Source organism: Eupeodes corollae, chromosome 1 (genome assembly GCF_945859685.1).
Source record: "Eupeodes corollae chromosome 1, idEupCoro1.1, whole genome shotgun sequence".
Classification (NCBI taxonomy): Eukaryota; Metazoa; Arthropoda; class Insecta; order Diptera; family Syrphidae; genus Eupeodes; species Eupeodes corollae.
In genome coordinates, this window is record NC_079147.1 from 66,485,167 (window position 1) to 66,505,427 (window position 20,261).

A 20,261-nucleotide genomic window follows, 5' to 3' on the forward strand; every position below is an offset into this window, starting at 1 on the left:
TTTAGATTTTTTCCACTGGATATCAGAAACAAGCTTAGGCGCAGCATGAATAGTGTCCTGTTGCCCTAAAGCCGAACTGATTATCCGGAATTATTTTGTTGTTCTCAGCCCACTTGGACAGAGCAGCAGGCTTATCGACCGTAGATTCGCCGGATTGGAGTTGTTTTTTCCCTTTTTCAGATGGAAGGAGGATGTACCACAGCTGTTTTCCAACGGAACGGATAATATGCATTATATAGAACGTTGTTAAACAGAGTGGTATAAATGTCCACAGCTTCCTGATGTACTCGTAAATGTGTTAGTACAATGTTGGATATACCATCGACACCTACTGACTTCTTTTTCTTTAATGAATCGAAAATTAGCTGGAGCTCTATCTTCGTGACTAATAGCGTATTAGCCCCGTTTTGGTCGGCGATGATGGCATTACCTATATGCAGACCCAGGCATGATATAGCAAGAGTCGTTGCAATATCTACCGGACCTTGGCGATAGGAGATTACTTACTAATCTTGATAATCTTTCCGAGACAAAAATCAAGACCTTATTTCCTTTCTGAAGGGGATGACACGTTTTTTTCGACACATTGCGTTTGGCGTTCGAAATCGTAAACCTAAATTATTAATTAGCACAACCTCATCTACCTATGATTTAACTAAAGGTCTCCTTTTATAGCACTCACAGACACGTTCATTGCGCTCTTAATATCCTTTATAAACTTTCCGCAGAAAAAAAGCATAAAGGTTGCTTCTATGGTAAATTTGTTTTCCTGGTAAATTTCATTCATTTTATTTCATTTCATTAATTTTACTCAAATAAATCTGTATTCACAAGGAAAAAACATAAGTCCACTTATATTGAAATTCAGTTAATTAAAATATCGAATGTGGAACATGCGATTGTATCTACAAATACTATTTATAAATAGGCATAGATCGGCTCTTTTCGAGAATATTTATACATTTGATAGGAATATAACTAAGGAAGGACTTGTCATTTTTCCTTGTGACTTGTGTTATTTTTTCTTAATCCATCCTTTCAAAAAAAACTCTACACAAATAAAATACATGTCAGCTTAAAAGCCAAATAAAGTGACATTTATATTTTTTTGCTTTGTGGCCACAGAATAAACATATATTACTTGAATATTTCCTTGAGTTAAAAATACATATTAAACCTTTTATAAAAACTGTTTTTTTTTTCCTAAAAAAAGGACTTATAAGTGAACAAATATCCTTTGGTAGGTATTGTTTGTCATACATGCTGAACAAATACTCTCACCTAATTGGAATTTATGATCATCGCAGAATTTTCTGACGAATTTCCTTGCACCAGCCACGTTATTTTGAAAATGCAAAACTTTGGTTTCAGGTAAACATCGTTCTGTGTAGTGATCAAAGCATTCAACTCCATGCTTAAATACTCTGAAATCAAAATTGAAATAATTGGTATCTATAATATTTATTTTTCAGTAGCGGATATTTTTAAAGAATTGAATTTTTTTTAAAATACTTAGACAATTTGGAGGCATACAAAAAATTATAGCAGACTTCTTGGAACTTGGAGTTCTCCAGATCAATCTACCGTCAACCAAATTGATCATAATATTGTTTTTGTTATTATTTATTTATTATTTTTCCGTATAAACTTGAAATATTTAGATATTAAATTAATGGGCGCGAAGAAAATTATAATTTAGAAAAAGTTTTAATCGAATCCTTTTGAGAAAACACAGAATAAAATGATGTTATTAAATTCCAATAATGAAAATAAAATTACTTTGTTCCACAAAGTCAAATACATTTCACAGAGAAAATAAAGAACACATCATGAAACTAAACCAGAATATTAGAAACAATTAATTCCAAGTTTGAATAATCAAAATCTAGAACCCATAGTTTTAAATGGCTTGCAAACATACCAATAGCAGTAACTTTTCTTAAAGAAAGTGGAAGCTTGTTAAATAACCGAAACGATGAAATAGAATAAAATTTCGAAACGCAGTTGTACGGAATGTGCGTACGTTAAAGAAGTTCTAATAGTTTCCACGTAAACTATAATTTGAAATTAAACCGAAATTACGATTACCAGACTTCATAAAAAAGGATTTAAGCACTTAACGTAGTACCCGTGGCATGATGGTTAGTGCATTGGAAGACCGCTGTGGTCCATCCTCTCCCGAAAAATGGAAAGGACAACTCCAACCTATTAAATCTTCGGTCGATAAGTCTTCTTCCGAGCATCAGCAAAGTTTTCGAAAAAATCATTAATAGGGCTCTGACTAAGTGGGCTGCGGACAACAAAATAATTCCGGATAAACAGTTCGGGTTCAAGGCAGGTCATGACACAATTCATGCTGCGTCTAAACTCGTTTCTGATATCCAATGGAATAAATCAAAACAACAATGCACAGGTGCTGGTCTGGTTGATTTGGAAAAGGCATTTGACACCGTATGGTTAGAGGGTCTTTACCTGAAACTGAGCAGGCTTGGCATAAGCAAACCATTGCTGTTTATACTTTATGATATGCTTAACATTCTCAATTAAAAACGGTCTTCAACAGGGAGCGGTGAATTGCCGATTCTCTTCAGCATTTACACCAGCGATCTGATAGGTAGTCTTACAAAGGCAATTGCGTACGCCGACGATCTAATTGCGTATAGAACGGCCCGAAAGGTTGAGGTTATTAAAATTCTCTTGCAGCGTGATTTCGACAAGATTCAGCGATATTGCGACGACTGGAAACTGAAAATCAATATCCAGAAGTCGGAGACAATTCTGCTCCGGAATCCGTTGGCTAGGGCCACGAGGGATACTTGCAAGAATTGGCGCAAGATGGTCATCGTTGATCTTCACGGGCAGCCATTAGTGAGCAAATGTGTAGTGAAGTACCTCGGTATCTGACCAATGCCAGAACAGCCTTCGCTTTTGCTACATGGCCCTAATACCACCAATAATTGTTTATGGTTGTCCTGTGTGGTTCAACGCACATTGCAAGAGCTATGTCTTCGACCAACAATTTAATTTTCGGGGTGTTCTATCCGTTCGACGAGTATCTTGAAAGTGCACGCTTGAGCGACTTCATTGGACCATGCAGGATAGATTGGCAGTTCCGCTAATCTACCACTTCAGCCGACGAACCGTGGATAGGTGACTCTGTACAATCGGGACGTCATGGCACAAGGCGGAGCAGAGCTTCTTCGGTTCAGTAGGGCTATGTCCGAACGGGACCGAACTGATAGGGTGAAACAGGAGAACCAGTTTTGGTGGCTTCAATCGGCACTTAATAGTGGGTAGTCGGGATGGAGTTTTAAGCCTTGGCCGGCTTACATACTTGTTTTATAGTTTTAGGGTTTAGTTATAAGTAAAATAGGCATAGTAACACAAAAAGAAATAGTTACTTGAGTATAAGCTTAAAGTTTTCCTTAAGGTGTGCACCCAACAAAACTTCAGAGAGAACTCTTCCAATTTGCAATCGACGCTAAACACGCTTCCAGCATCATTGATATTCGAACATTTTGAGGAGCTACCATCGATTACGACCGATATCTCATTGTCGCCAAGGTAGCACTTTGGGTTTCCAGGACAAAACAAGAAAATTCTGCTATAAGAACGTCCAATGGCTACAATCGCAAGAGATCGCCAAATCCTTCTCCGACCAAGTCACAAGTAGTAACCTCTTTCAAAGGTCTCTGCAGCCAGAAAAACGTATCGAGAACCAGTGGCAAAATTGCCAAGATGCACTCAAAAAAAACAGGTCGTGGGTTTCAAGCAGGCACCTACAAGAAACAGATTTATTGAGGAATGTTGGCAGGCAAATAACAGACATAGAAGGACGACAGCTGCTCACGAGCTCTATGAGCAGATGAGGAGTGATAAACACTTTTCTCAGAAGGACAGAGAACAGAGAGCGTGCGGTCGAAGATGTTGAGAGGTTCAAAAGCAGAAATGAAGGTGAAATAAATTTTACACGTGCATAAACCTCGATTTAAAGACTATAAAGAAAGCATGCTTGGATGAATGGATCCTCAGTATTTTTTGTCCGATACTGACAAAAGGAGACCCTCTTAACTACACCAACTATAGGAGGCATCTACTTAACATCGCTTACAAAATCTTCTCTGCCGTAATATGTAAACGTCTAAAGCCCATCGTCAACAATCTGGCATTTCACTGCTCCACAAAGGTTGAAAACAACTTAACAGAACCTTTCGATGTCAAGACAGGCTTTAGACAAGGAGATCTGTCAAGGAATTTCTTTAACATCGTCCTTGAAAGAATACTGCAGATCTCCAGCGCCTGCACTAGATGCAATTTCTTTCAAGATTCTGCCATTATAAAATCGACATGATCGGAAGCACTCAGCGTGATGTATATTGAGCTTTTGTGAGTATTAAGGCGGAGTTGTAAAGTCCTCTCTCAAACAACCAAAAAGTCACTATATAAGACCATCCCCGTCCAGCTTTACGGTGCAGAAGAATACACTATGACAAAAGCGAATGAAATCAGCTTGGATCGCATCGAGACAAACGCTCTTCCCGTAATCTACGGTTAAGTATGCACACTGCACAGAAAGAAGGAAAAGATGGAAGGGCGAGCTGTACGGGCTGTAGAGCGACGTAAACTCAGCTAGATCGATAAAAGTCCAACGACTGAGATGGCTGGCCCGGAAAGTCTTCCAAAAGTCTACACCCACAGGACAGCGCACTAGAGGAAGACCGTGGATTAGATGGCGCGCACAAGTGAAAAGTGACCTCACCCAACTTAAAGTACGCAACTGGAGACATCTAGTTACGGACCGATCTAGACGGAGAAGTTTGTTAGATGAGTCCGTAAATCACACATTGCTGTAGTGCCTCCTTAGCTAACTCCAATTCAATATTTAAAAAGCTAAAATTAAAAAATAATAACCCAAATATAATTTTAAAGTCTTGTAGAAAAGCCATCGTTTAAGAATGCACACACACCTTAAAGCAAACAAATTCAACGTTATTGAAGACATATTCCTTGCTGAATTAAATCTATTTTTAAAACACTCTGTCTCGTTATTTTTTCATTAGGTTTCCAGCCTTTAAATAACACACGAGTACAATTAATTTTCATACAACAACAAAAAATACTTATTCGTTTACATATATCGAAAGTTATGAAAATATCAAATTAAATCTTTTTTAAAGTACTCAAAGAATCTTCATTCTAAAAAAGACTTAATTTTTTCACATCTAAATAATTCCTTGAAAAGCCGATGTAGAATCCTCTTCATTTTCCGGTCATCATCTTTAAAATGAAGCGTATTTTTATTATTATTAGATAACATATTCTTCTGTATAAATATATGGTTCAAAAAACATACATGAAAATGTATTTGTCAGGAAAAAATCAATTTATTATAGCAACCGAAAAAGGATCAACCTATAAAAATGATTGGAAACAAATTGATATGAAAATAAATCACGCAGAAAAATACACTTTTGTTGGGTTTTTCCGATTTGCTGTTGTGGATTTTCTTAAAAGCAAAGTAAGCAAACATTTAATGAAATTTAATAATTTTTTAAAGACCTTCTTTTTTAGTACACTCGTAGTTCTATTATTCTTTAGAAAAATGTCGAGACTTTCTTCTTGGAAATGAAATCGCTTAAAGTATCTATCGTTTAATAGAAACCATTTTTGATTATTAGAAGGAAAATGAAAATTGATGTGACATACTTATATGAATCACTTAGGGTTCTTGGAAACTCGATGCTTAATGTTATTTTTAATTTCTTAAGAAAATTGCAAATTAAAAGCCATTCTCTAAGTTAGGTTTTATTGGAAATCATCACAGTGGAAACCCAAATTCCAGGGCTGTTTTTAAAGGACTTAGACCAACAATTTCTTAGAAATGTCTCTTTTAACACCAAGACTTAAGAATAAATTATGCTATTTCATGGTGACGCAGATTTGTAAAATATTAAAATATCTCACAAAATTTAATTTCGTGAAATGTATGAATTTCCATCAAGGGGCGTGGGGATCGCCTACTTTCTATGAATAAATATTAGTTATTTCCCGTACTCAAACTACTGATTGTTATAGCATATTACAATTTTGTAGACCGTTGCCAAGGGCTTGCATGCAGCTCACATGTGCTTAGTTAATTAATAGCTAGAGATTTTTCAATCAAGAATTGTGTTAAACAAGAATTTCAATCAAATAGTTGTGGTATTAGCCCATTCTCTAACACAATTTATTGATTCTAACCTTTTAGTTCCTTCCTCTAAAGATTTAGAACGACAGCCACAAAATATGATAAAGTCATTAAAATTCTGCCTAAATACACGATATACCCCCTTGCCAAGCCAATACATCCTTATGTACCTATAACTGCCAATTCAATAAGCTTATGTTCCAGCATAACGTTTCTTAGATAGTTTTTAAAAAAGAATTTTAAAATTAAATAAAACATCGTCACTCATTTGCGTCAACGAAACTTTGTAGTAATGTTTCTTGCTTAAACCTAGTGTATGCATTTTTCCCCAAAAAACAGTTCAGAAATTGTCATCAGTCAACCCTCAAGACTAAATTCGGTCGTACTGTGATATAGAATACAGATGTTCCTTCCTTAGCCGTGCAACTCGAACGCCTTACCACGATCAATTTCAAAACCAATGTACAACTCCTTTCTAAGCCTACCTTTTTTCTTAACGCTAAGTTTTCTGGAGAAAAACTTTTAAACAAATTATCTGAGTGATAAATGATTAATTTGCATACAGGGTTCTTACCCCAGTGGAAAGGTGTTGGGGGCAGCAAACGAGAGAGGGAGGGAGGTGTTTCCACTAAGGCAGCTTTTCTTATCCAGACGGCAGCAGACGAGTTCTCGATAGTTAATCAAATGTGGCGTCTACAGTTTCAGTATCGGGCGTATCGGGAGCGGTTTCTTATATCCACAAGGGGACATGGAAATCTCCTGATCAATCAACTGTCAACCAGATTGACCACATTGTGATCGACACACGACACTTCTCCAATAAACAGGATGTACGAACTTTCCGAGGGGCCAACATTGACTCGGATCAATACCTCGTTGTAGCCAAGGTACGGCTACGTATATTCCGGTCCAAGCCAAAACAAGGAAGTACTGTGAGAAGTTTCGACGTTAGACGGCACGAGACTGCCATGTCCTTTTCCAATCGAGTCTCTAGTAACCTCTTAAGGAGCCCTATGCTGCCTGCATTAAGCATTGAAGACCAGTGCTAAGTTTCACACGGCCACAACAGCAAAACTGATGGTTTGATTACGAATGACGGCAAGCGCACGCAGCGAAACAAGAGGCATACCAAATGGTGCTGCACTGAAGGACCAGAGCTGCTCGCGAGCTCTACGAGCAGAAGAGGAGAGAGGAACTTAGATGGAAAAAAGAGAGCAGGAGAAGCGGGATCGAGGAGATATAGAGATGTCACAATAGGAATGAACTTCGTAAATTTTACCAAAAAAAAAACCTCCCAAGGCCACGAACCGAAGCCTGTAAGGAAGATCAGGCGAACATCATAGTAGAACCACAGTCGATGCTGAGAATATGGAAAGACCACTTCTCCAAATTGTATAACGACGATGACGAACCGAATTCCGCTGTAAGGGAGATAGAACCACATAACCTAGGCGACGCAGATCAACAATTCCGCCTAAGCGACCTCGACCAAGTGAAGATAGCTGTATCTAAACTGAAGTGAAACCAAGCTGCTGGGGCTGACGGCATCGCTACCGAACTATTCAAATCAGCAGGCGATGACTTGGTAGGGAGCATGCACCAACTCATCTGCAAAATATGTTCGGAAGAAAGCATGCCCGATGAGTGGAATCACAGCATAGTGCCCAATACATATAAGAAAAGAGACCCTCTAAACTGCGCCAACTATAGAGGTATTAGTCTCGTTGACATTGCATATAAGATCCACTCTGCCGTATTTTGTGAATGTCTGAAGCCATTCGTCAACAACCTGATTGGTCCTTATCAGTGTAGCTTCTGACCAGGAAAATCCACTATCGACCTAATTTTCACACTACGGCACATCTTCGAAAAAACCCAGGAGCTTCAAATCGATACCCACCATCTCTTTATCGATTTTGAAGTCGCGTACAGCATCCATACGGAAGAGATCTACAGAGCAATGTCTAGTTTTAGCATCCCTGTCAAACTTATCCGTTTGTGCAGAATGACGATGGAGAATGCACGCTGCTCTATCAAGGTCGGTAAAGATGTCACCGATGCATTTAATGCCAAAAAAGGTTTTAGACAAGGCGATGCACTGTCATGCGACTTCTTCAACATCGTTCTGGAAAGAATTGTGCAAAACTCAACCGGCAACACTAGAGGCACAATCTTCCAAAGATCCATCCAATTACTCGGATACGCAGATGATATTGACATAATTGGAAGATCAAAGCGTGATGTCAGTGGAGCGTTTTTGAGCATTGCGACGGAAGCGAAGAAGATGGGTTTAGTGGTCAATGAGGGCAAGACCGAGTATATGCTATCATCAAAAAAGGACATAGAACAACGAAGTCTTGGACAAAACGTCACCATGGACAGCTATAACTTCGAGGTAGTTAAGAACTTTGTCTACATAGGCACCGCTATAAATTAAACGAAGAATAAATCTGGCAAATCGCTGCTTCTTTAGACTTAGAAGGCAATTGAGAAGTAAAGTCCTCTCACGAGCATCTACTCGTAAAATCACCATCTATAATACATTCATCATCCCGGTTCTCATTTATGGCACTAAGGCCTGGACCCTGTCGAAGAAACATAAGAGCGTCTTAGGATGGTTCGAGAGAAAAATTCTTCAGGTGATTTTTGGTCCCGTACGCATAGATGGATAATGGAGGAGAATATATAACGACGAACTGTTCGGGCGTTACAGTGACACTGACCTAGTTAACAGAATTAAAGTCCAACGGAATTACAGAACATTCAGAACTCTTTGATCGATGACTTACGTCCGATTAAAAGCCAGTTAAATATTTTGACCCGCTATTGTGTGGATGGCGAGATACATAAATCCATTAAACCCGTTTTCTAGAGGATTCTTAGCTACATATGTTGACACAAAGTTAGAATAACAACAAAAGTTGTTGTTGCACGATGACTTCGAAATAAATACAACTTATTAAAGGCAAAGTATTATCAAATTTGAATTATTTTAAAAAGTTATCAGATACTTAATTACTTCCTTAAGTTGCCGCTGCAGTCTTGTGTGAACTAGGGTCTCACAAAATAAACTTCTCCATTTACTTGGGTCCCTTGTACTTAGAAGAATCCAGTTGCGAACTCTATGTTGGGTGAAGTCACTTTCCACTTAAGCACATGAGGGTACAGCCTGATCCACGGTCTTATTCTACTGCGCTGCCATGTTGCCGTGGATTCGATGACTCTCCGGCCGGTGCATTAGGTTCCATGCGCTCTTCGTAACCGTCATTTCAATCGTTGGATCTTTAACCTTCTGGCTAAGTCTATGTCGCTCTTCTCCTCTACACAACTATAGATCAGGCGAATAACCTTTCCCTCGAAACAACCCAAAGTGCTTTCATCCGCTTTTGTCAAAGTGACGTTTTGACCGGATGTAGGTGTTGTAGTTAATTTCTTGATGACAGCACATATAGGGTCTGCCATCTAACTTTTTTTTCAAATAGTGCTTATTTCGTGAATGGTAACATTTAGCTCATGTCTGATTTTACAGGTAATTAGTTGTATCCTTCCGCTGAACGAATATGGTTGTGTATACGCTTGACAGGGATGCCAAAAAAAAAAACATCTTTTCCGATTAAGCTTATTTTGATCTTGGCGGGTATGTAAAAAAGCAAAATTGTCGCATTTGGGGCAAAACATACATTGAAAAGCCGAAACACCCAAAACGAAAAATTGAAGAGGAGGATATTGGCAATATTTGGTTTCAACAAGACGGCCGCGGTGTTACGTGCCACACAGCCGAAGCTGCACTCGATGTTTTTATAGCATTTCAAAAAAAAAGAAAAGTTATTTGGCGGACCCTTTACCCTTTTGTCCTCATTTATCGTTAAACCCATTTAGCCGCTTCTGGGTCAATACTCACAAAAGCCCCATTGAGATCACGCTGAGTTCTTCCTATTATGCCAAAGTCATCAGCATATCCCAGTAATTGGACATACTTTTGAAAGATAGTGACTTTATTGTTGACGTGGGAGCTCTGCACTATTTTTTCAAAGACTATGTTAAAAAATTCCCATGACAGCATCACCTTGTCTAAAGGCAATTTTGTCATCGAAAGGTTCAGTTTTTTTGTATGCCTTCCGAAGTCTCCACGAAAATTCCCTTTTGAATCCTGTAGTCGTCTTCTTTGCAATAAACAGGTGTCTCTTTCTATCTCAACTAATCGGCCGTTCTCCTTCATCTGACACTTCGCAGCAACGTTGTTTCTGATGAGTTCAGAAAAAAAGATCTGTTTGTGTTGTTTATTTTTATGGTGGACTTAGTTATTTTCGCAACAATATTTTACAGATAAGTTGGTGATGATGTTTCCATTTTCGTCTTTACAGCTTTCGGTTCAAGGTTTATGTAATTGTGAATTTCGTTTCACCTGCTCGCAAAACTTTCGAACATATCAATTAGGTTAGGTTAGGTTGGAGTGGCTGTCCAGATGTCATTGACGCACGTAGATCTCAAGGGTCCATTGTGATACCACTAATGAGGTTACTTATGAGAGATTAATGAACTTAAACAAACCATTTTCTCCATACTTGTGAACCATCTCGTGAACCCATACAAATTTCAGTTTTTGGTTCACCCGTGAACTTGCTCGTGAAGCTGAGTGGAGAACAAAGTGGAGAGTTTTCGTTCACAGGCAATTCACGTGCAAAATGTACGGGAACTGTTGGTGAAGCTTTGACATTTGGTTTCCGCATTTTACAACGTGTACTCACAAGTGTGTACCAGTGAGCAATGTCAAAAGTTCACTTTCTCCACTGGCGAACGTTCACTTCACGAGGAAGTATGTACTAGGCTTAATAAAGTAAGAGAGACGTTTTGTGTCAATCGTTGCCAGTTCACTGGTATTATCGAAGAAGGGATTACCGAGATAGTTATTCCTTCTAAAGCCTAGTACATACTTGTGAACCATCTCGTGAACCCATACAAATTTCAGTTTTTGGTTCACCCGTGAACTTGCTCGTGAAGCTGAGTGGAGAACAAAGTGGAGAGTTTTCGTTCACGGGCAATTCACGTGCAAAATGTACGGGAACTGTTGGTGAAGCTTTGACATTTGTTCACAACGTGTACTCACAAGTGTGTACCAGTGAGCAATGTTAAAAGTTCACTTTCTCCACTGGCGAACGTTCACTTCACGAGGAAGTATGTACTAGGCTTAATGGAGAGTGCTGGACATGTACATAGAAGGTGTTGGTCTGTTTCCTCTTCCTCCTCGTCCATGCAGCTTCTTCAGAAGTCATTTGTGTAGACCCCTAGCCTCAGAGCATGTCTACCTATGAGGCAGTGTCCCGTTATTACTCCAATTGTAGAGCTTATACTTTGTCTGCTCAGGGATATCAAGCCTTTTGACCGTTTTAAGTCAATACTTGGCCATATTTGCTTGGTTGCTAGGCAGGTGGTACTCTGTGACCATCTAGCATTTGTTGATTCTAGAGCATTTTGTTGGGAAGATATTTGCATGTAGCAAGTGGTGTTCCTATGTTATGTTCTTGTCTTACATCAGAAGTGTTCCGTTTTTGGCAAGCTTATTGGCTTTTCAATTTCCCGGAATGTCTCTGTGGCCCAGCACCCAAATGAGGTGAATATTAAACTGTTCCGTCATTTTATTCAGAGATGATCGACAATCGTGGACTATTTGAGAGTTTGTGGAGATAGACGCGAAAGATTTATGACCGCCTTGGCTGTCCTAGAAGATTCGTATATATTTGCAAGATATAACGTTTTCTTTGAGCCAGGATAGTGCTTCTTTAATCGCCATTACTTCTGCCTGGAATACACTACATTGATTGGGAAGTCTATATGATGGACTGAGATTCAGTTGTTCCGAATAGATACCACTTCCAACTCAGTGATCGGTCTTTCAACCGTCTGTATAGAAGTATACCGCATCGTCTTCCAGGGGTCTCTCTGCTTCCCAGGAGGATCTTGAAGAAATGGACATATGGAAGCTTTTACCTAGTACCATTTTTGGGTGGTATAGCCTAAGATAGATAGATCTGAAACTGTCTAGAATAGTAGTATGTCCAGTATTGTTACTGTTCCATTGAGAGGTGGTTCTAAGCCTCACACATGAATTGGCTGCTATCATTTTGGAGAAGATGTCAAGAGGCGTTAGGTTTAAAAACACTTCCAGTGCTGCGGTTGGTGTTGAGCGAAGTGCTCCTGTGATGCACATACCTGCTGACCGCTGGACTTTGATGAGCTTATTTAGATTTACCATCTTGTCCAGTGCGGTCCACCATACGACAACTCCATAAATGAGTATCGGTATCCTGTGGCCTTTTTACAAGTAAAAAGCGCTACAGTAGCCTTTTTACTCTTTCATCAATATTTGCCTTCCAATTCAGTTTTTTGTCTAAAATGAGACCTAAATATTTAGCATGGTCTGAAAAGATTAATGGTATTCCTCTAATCTTGGGTGGGCTAATCTGAGGAATTTTATAATTTCCTCGAAAAGAGTATTAATTCTGTTTTATGTGGATTGACGTCCAAGCCACATTGCTTAGCCCATTTTGTTAGCCTATTTAAGGCATTTTGTAGGAGTCCCAAGAGAACTTGGGGGTGCTTCCCAGATACAGATATTGCAACGTCGTCAGCATAGGCAATCACCCTGAAACCCCATGCTTCCAATGATGTTAGTAGGTAGTTTACTACCATGTTCCATAAAAGAGGCGAAAGGATCCCACCTTGGGGGGTGCCTCGATTCACCGATCTGGTGGTAGTAAAACTTCTCATGCTAGAAGTTATTGTCCTGCTTTTTAGCATGAGACTTATAAGATCTATGACTGATTTCTCAAATTTCAGCTTATCCATTGCGGTTGTGATCGCCTGGTAACTGACGTTGTTGAAAGCTCCTTCAATATCTAGGAACGCTTCTAGGTCATATTCTTTGTATTCGAGGATACATTTCCCACAATCTGCAACCATGAAGATTTGCTTTTCAATTATAATTTTCTGTTTCTATTTTTAATTTGTTTTCTCCCGAATTTTAGTCCTTCATAGGCGTATTTTTGATTTATAATTTCATTTTATTTGTGTGTCCCTCAAAAATTCTCAAAACTAATCATTTATGTTTACGAACAAAAAAAATCAATCATTATGGAATCAATCAATGGTTTTTCATATTTTTGTTTTTTAAATATCATACAAAATTCATTTCTACTTTTCACGAGAATTCGTCTATACCTCATTTTCCAACTTGTGTCTGTTAATATTTTTCCACGAATATCCTGAATATCCTGAATATCACTTATTCATCGCTGATGGTGTTCTTTTTGTACATTTCCACAAACAGCATAAAATACATCTCAGAGTATTTTGTATTTACCTTCATACGCAGTTATAATTCCTCATGTACCACATTTTTGTTGAAGGATAACACGATTTTCCGTGAAAATTATTTTCATTTTAAATGTTTTTGTTTACTTCGCCATCAACGCATTTTTATTATTTTTTATTTATATTTCATTCATTCATTTTTTGAAGTGCTCGTGTTTTGATTAATAAAATTCCTTTAATGTTCCCACTGTATGCGATGCCATTAAGTCATATTCATAATGTTTTGACCATTAGGGTAGGTTGTTGGGCTTAGGGCTGAGAAATTTACATAATTTTCATGTAATTATCATTTCAGTTCATTAGTAGCTATATTTTAAAATCAATTTGACGGTAATAATTATTATTCATTAATTCATTAATAATTATGAAAGCGTCCGTTGTTGTAACCAGAGCCAGATACGTTAATTCAAGTTCCTTTATACAAAAGCAACTTCCGCCTCTTTTTGATCCTCATCATTATATTCAGGACAATTAAAATCATAAGCTTTTTCGTAATTGGTATCAATTAGTTGTTGAAGGATGATGAAGATGGACAAAAATTATTAGGTTTTGAAGTGTTTGCATTGGAAAATATTGTGATCTTAAGATCATTCAGGAGACAATTAATAACCGATAAAAAAAGAGGCTGGACTGCGACCCAGACTGATAACTTCCTATCATTATCAATATTTTTTTTTTTTTAATAATACATATAAGACTTTTCCTCTCTTCTTCTTTCCTATTTCCCCCTTAGCATCCTAGTTGTTCGAAAAATGTTTAAAAACCTCGGTCTTGAAACTTACTGCATTCGTTATCCTCTTAATGCTAACCGGCAAAGAGTTAAAAAGGCGAATGCTGTGAACGAAGAACAACCGTGAGGAATTTAGATATCTAAAAGATGGAATAACTAGATTATTTATTCTTGACGATGTAAAGAACTCAATTTTTTCATAAAGGTACTCAGGTGTTCTTGTGCGAATAATTCTGTGGAGAAAGATACAAATACGGAAATTTACGTATTCGACCATAGTGCACTTAAGAATTTTTTTGCTGAAAGCAGAGATATGGTCATATCGGCGAATACCATAAACGTAGCGAGTCATGTCATTAAGCGCCACACGTAGTTTGTATTCAGATAAAGAATAAAGTTTCGGATACACGACTTCAGAAAAGGAAATGATTGGTAAGAGTAGAGTTCTCATAAGACGAAGTTTTGTTTCTTGAGGAGTAAAAGAATTAGATACCCATAGTTTTCTTAAAGTTCCGTAAATACGTGCAATGACATAATTTATATGGTCTCTGCAAGAGAGATCCCTAGAGATTTTGAATCCAAGACTGGTCACAGAATCTACAAAACTAACATGGGCACTATTCAAAGTAATCGAAGGTAGATCTCTATGGTTGTATGTCTTCTTAGAAATTAGTAGGGCTTGACTTTTATTGGGATTGAGCACTAGACCATTTTCCTTAGCCCAGTTAGAAATTCTCTCAAGATCTTCATTAACGCGAAAGACAAGATCCTCTATTAAACCGATTCTACTTGAGAGATAAATTTGTATATCATCTGCATATAGATGAAAAGAGACGTGCTCACAAACCGAAAGCAAATCGTTGATAAAGGCACAAAACAAAATTGGCCCCAGAATAGAGCCTTGTGGCACGCCCATCTTCAAGTACGTATGTGCTGAAAAATTGTTTCCAACACATACACGCTGAGTTCTGTTACACAAATAACTACCAATGAGACGAACAGCTGAATTCGAAAAACCAAAGTAGTGCTCAAGTTTTTGACAAAGAACTCGATGATCAACTTTGTCAAAAGCCTTCTAGAAGTCCAATAGGCACAGTTTTGAGATATTGTCTTTATCGTATTCGAGTCTTATATCCTCTAAGATCTTTACCATTGCTGTAGAGCAGGAATGGTTAGCTGTAAATCCAGATTGGTATGGAGACAGCAATCTTTTGGACATAAAATGGTCAATAATTTGTTTAGTAAGGATTTTTTCGAGAACTTTGGACATGCAAGGTAAAATGCTTACTGGCCGGTAGTCGGCGAGTTCGGAAGGTGTGGGCTTTTTCAGAACAGAAGTTATCCTGGCTGCTTTCCACGCAATAGGAAACGTAGAAGTGACCATAAAATGTTTAAAAATATGAGTGAGAACGTTAATCAAGCAGAGTAGGACAAGTTTCAAAAATCTTAGCGGAATACCGTCTTCGCCTATAGCTTCGGACCTCAAGGATTTAAAAGTTCGTATAATTTCGTCTTCAGTTACCGTCTCAAAGCAAAAATCGTTAACTCCATCATAAAGTAAGTCAGCCTTGGGCTTAAAGCTAGTAGCTAATTGATTTGTTTGAGTAAACTGATTGTTGAGGTCATTAGGATCAAGTTCACACTTAGAAATTGGCTTTTTACCAATACCAATGTCACGAAGATTTTTCCAGAGCTGTTTAGAAGAAAGATTTGTATTGAGTTTCGAGGCGAAAAAGTTACGTTTGGCGCAACGGGTAATGAGAGTTGCCTGATTACGAAAGTAGCAGTATTGTCGCCAAGTTGTAGGATTTGGAGAAAGCCGCCACTTGAGGTAGTATTTTCTGCGACTTTTAATCGCATTCTTTACTTCAAAGTTGTACCATGGTCATTTTATCGTTTTGAATTCTTACCGTTTTTAGAGTAACATGCGTTTCGAACAATCTCTTCACATGGTTGTAAATGAAGTTAAGTTTGTTATCTACATGCACTAAATTGTAACAATCACTCCAGGCCACGCTGCTGGCATCAATATAAAAAGCTTCTACATCGAGGGCTTTAAAATTTCTAAAAGTAAATGTGGAAGGAACTTGGGAATGAGAGAAATCAATACCATAAGTACAAAAAACTAAGTCGTGGTCTGATATTCCATCAAAACATAATTGATCATTGAGAATAATGTTTGTTGGTTCAGATACAATAATTAGGTCAAGTAGGCTTGGGGAACAATTTGGAGCGTATCTAGTTGGGTATTTATTGATAACATTAAGACCTGAACCAGCAATAGCGTCAAGAAGTTGAAATGAAGTAGAGTCCCTTTTAAGTAGATCAACATTGAAGTCGCCACAGACAATAATGTGTTCATATGATATAATGAAAGATTCTAGTGCTGTGAAGAAAGGAGTGAATGAACAGGTTCTTTTAGGGTTGTAGACACATGCTAGCAAACATTTTGTATTCGAATCAGAGATTTCTACTATAATGAATTCTATGCCATTATTATCTGACCTGGATAATATTTTACATTTAAGACTCGATCTACAATAAATTGCAACACCACCGCCCGTTGTAGAAGTGAACCAATCATTCCGTATTAGGGTGTAGTTACTTAAATTACGAATGTGGTCAGGAATTTCAGGATCAAACCAGGTCTCACTCACACAAATAACATCCACTTTTGTACCGACGAAAACAGTTTTTATGTAGTCGAAATCAAATTTTTACAAATAGGATACATGAAATTAATTTGAGAGATATCAAGAACCGAACGTCAATTTTTACCAAATTTGCGTACTGGTTTCTGTAGATTTCATTTTTTTTATGAAAAAACGGACTTTTTGATTTTTATAAAAAAAACTACTGAATATAGAAAAAAGCGTTATTTTTTCTGAAAAAACTGTCAATTACATTTTTCTCAAAATTTGACTGGATGTTGACAACAATATTTCTTAAAAGATGAAGTAGTTTAAGGCGATTATCTCAAAGTTTTGAAAAGATATTTGAGTCGAAAATCAATTTTTACCAACTTTTGTTAATTTTTGTTAGGTTTCTAAATTTTGTAAAAAAAACTGTCAATTCAATTTGTCTCAAAAATTTAACTAAATGTTGAAAACAGTATTTTTTCAAAGATACAAGTAGTTTAAAGCCAAAATCTCAAAGTTTTGGAAAGATATTTGAGTCGAAAATCAATTTTTACGAACTTTTGTTAATTTTTCTTTCAAGTTTTAATTTTTTGTACAAAAAATGTCAATTCGATTTTTCTCAAAATTTTTCAGAGTAATGAAAACAACATTTCTTATAATGTTAAAATTAGTTGAAAGCCATAATGTCCAATTTTTGAAAAGATATTTGAGTCGAAACTCAATTTTTATTTTTTATAAAAAAACTGTCAATTCGATTTTTCTTAAAATTTTACCAGATGTTAAAAATGTTATTTTTTGTTGCACAAAATTGTTTTGGAGATATAATTATTTTGTATTCGTAAAATTTTTGAGGTGACAAATTTTCTTTCAGTTTGTTTTGATTTATAAAAAAACCGTTAAATGGATTTTTTCAAAAAATATACCTGTTTGATATCGCGTTACAATATATTATATACAATTTAATTCAAGTCTCTAGCGTTTTTGGTTGGTAAGATATTTAGGGTAAACCAAAATGTTCACCTTTTTTTTTAAACTGCAATGGTAAAAAAACACCCACGTAATTTTCTTGAAAGTTCATTCTGCATTATTATCTGTATACAAAAATGTATTTGAAGTCGATATCTCTACTGGTTCTTGAGCTATGGACGACGAAAAAGTGTGGCGAGCATACGGACGTACGAACGTACATACACACGCACGCACAGACATCTTTCTCAAAATCTTTCATTTCGCCTCTGGGGACCTTAAAACGTCGATAAATATCAAAATTTTCAATTCTACAAATCGGACCCATTACAATAACTAAAAAGAGACTGGGATGCGACCCACACTGATAACTTCCCATCCCGTCTGTCGATTTGTCTTGCTTAAAAGTTTGTCCATATAAATTCGTATCAATTTTTACCAAATTTGCGTACTATTTTTTGTAGATTTTATTTTTTATGAAAAAACGGACTGTTGGATTTTTATATAAAAATTACTGAAAATCGAAAACAATATTTGATTTGATATAGCTATTTGAGTCGAAAGTAAATTTTTACGAAGTTTTAGTATTGTTTTTTTAGAATTTTATTTTTTGTAAAAAAAACTGTAAATTCGATTTTTTTAAAATTTTACCAAATGTTGAAAACAATATTTCTTAATAAATAAAATTACTTTGAAGCCAATATTTAAAATTTTTAAAGAGATATTTGAGTCGAAAATCAATTTTCAACAAATTTTATACATTTTTTTTAGGTTTTTATTTTTTGTAAAAAAACTGTCAATTCCATCTTTCTCAAAATTTGTCCAAATGTTGAACACAATATTTCTTATAAGTAAAAATTAGTTTGAAGCTATTATCTCAAATTTTTGAAAAGATATTTGAGTCAAAAATCAATTTTTACCAACTTTTGTTAATTTTTATTTAGGTTTTTAATTTTTTGCACAAAAACTGTCAATTCGATTTTTTTCAAACTTTAATTGTATGTTGACAACAAGATTTTTTGAAAGATAAAAGTAAATTAAAGCCAATATCTCAAAATTTTGAAAAGATATTCGAGTCGAAAATCAATTTTTACCAACTTTTATAAATTTTTTTTTTAGGTTTTTATTTTTTGTAAGAAAACTGTGAATTCGATTTTTTTTAACATTTTTCAAAATGTTGAAAACAATATTTCTTATAAGATAAAATAAGCTTGAAGCCTAAATTTCAAGTTTTTGAAAAGATATTTGAATCGATATTCAATTTTTACGAACTTTGAGTAATATTTTTTTTTAGATTTTTATTTTTTATAAAAAAACTGTCAATTCGATTTTTCCCAAAATTTTATCAGATGTCAAAAACATTATTCTTCGTTGCACAAAATTGGTTTAGAGATGAAATCATATTTCAGTCGTAAAATTTTGGAGGTGACAAATTTTTTTTTTTTCAGTTTTATTGATTTTTAAAAAAAACCGTTATATTGATTTTTTTCAAAAAATATACTTGTTTGGTATCATGTTACAATATATTATATAAAATTTAATTCAAGTCTCTAGCGTTTTTGGTTCGTAAGATATTTGGGGTTAACCAAAATTTTCAACTTTTTTCAAACTGCTATGGTAAAAAAACCACCCACGCAATTTTCTTGAGAGCCCTTTCTGCATCTTTCTGCCTTATTATCTGTATAACAAAATTTATTTGAAGTCGATATCTCTTCTGGTTCTTGAGCTATGGACGACGAAAAAAACGTCGCGAACGTACGGACGTACAAACGTACGTACACACGCACGCACAGACATCTTTCTAAAAATCTTTTATTTTGGCTCTAGGGACCTTGAAACGTCGAGAAATGTCAAAATTTTCAATTTGACAAATCGGACCCATTACAATAACTTCCTATGGGAAGTTAATAAATGCATCTGGACAATTCCAAAAGCTGGAAAATCCAGCCACGTTAACCCTAAAGACCTAGGACTAGGCGTTAACCCACAAAAAACTGACCTTGTCCTCTTCACAAGGAAATACAAAGTCCCACTCATGGGCCCTCCCCTCATAAACCGTGTACCATTTAAACTATCTGAACAAGCAAAATACTTGGGTCTCATTTTGGATAAGAAAGTAATTTGGAAACCTTATATTCAAGAGAGAATAAACAAGGCCACAGTAGCTCTGTTCTCCTGTTAAAAGGCATTGGTAATAAATGGGGCCTACAGCCCCGCGTTACACACTGGTAATATATCTCGGTCATAAGGCCGATCCTTACTTATGGAGTAGCGGAATGGTGGACTGTGCTAGATATAGCGACAGATCGATATAAACTCAGCAAAGTCCAACGAAAAGCTTGCATGTGTATGGGAGGAGCACTTCGCA

At 36.4% G+C, this 20,261-nt stretch overlaps 1 protein-coding gene across 1 annotated transcript in view; it reads right to left on the reverse strand.

The window, feature by feature from the left end:
• Positions 1-20,261, reverse strand: part of LOC129938421 (uncharacterized) — an 80,160-nt gene that overhangs the window by 20,858 nt on the left and 39,041 nt on the right. Inside the window, exon 2 of the mRNA XM_056045972.1 lies at positions 1,282-1,424. Coding sequence (XP_055901947.1) covers positions 1,282-1,424 — 143 coding nt within the window. The remainder of the gene's footprint in view (positions 1-1,281; positions 1,425-20,261) is intronic.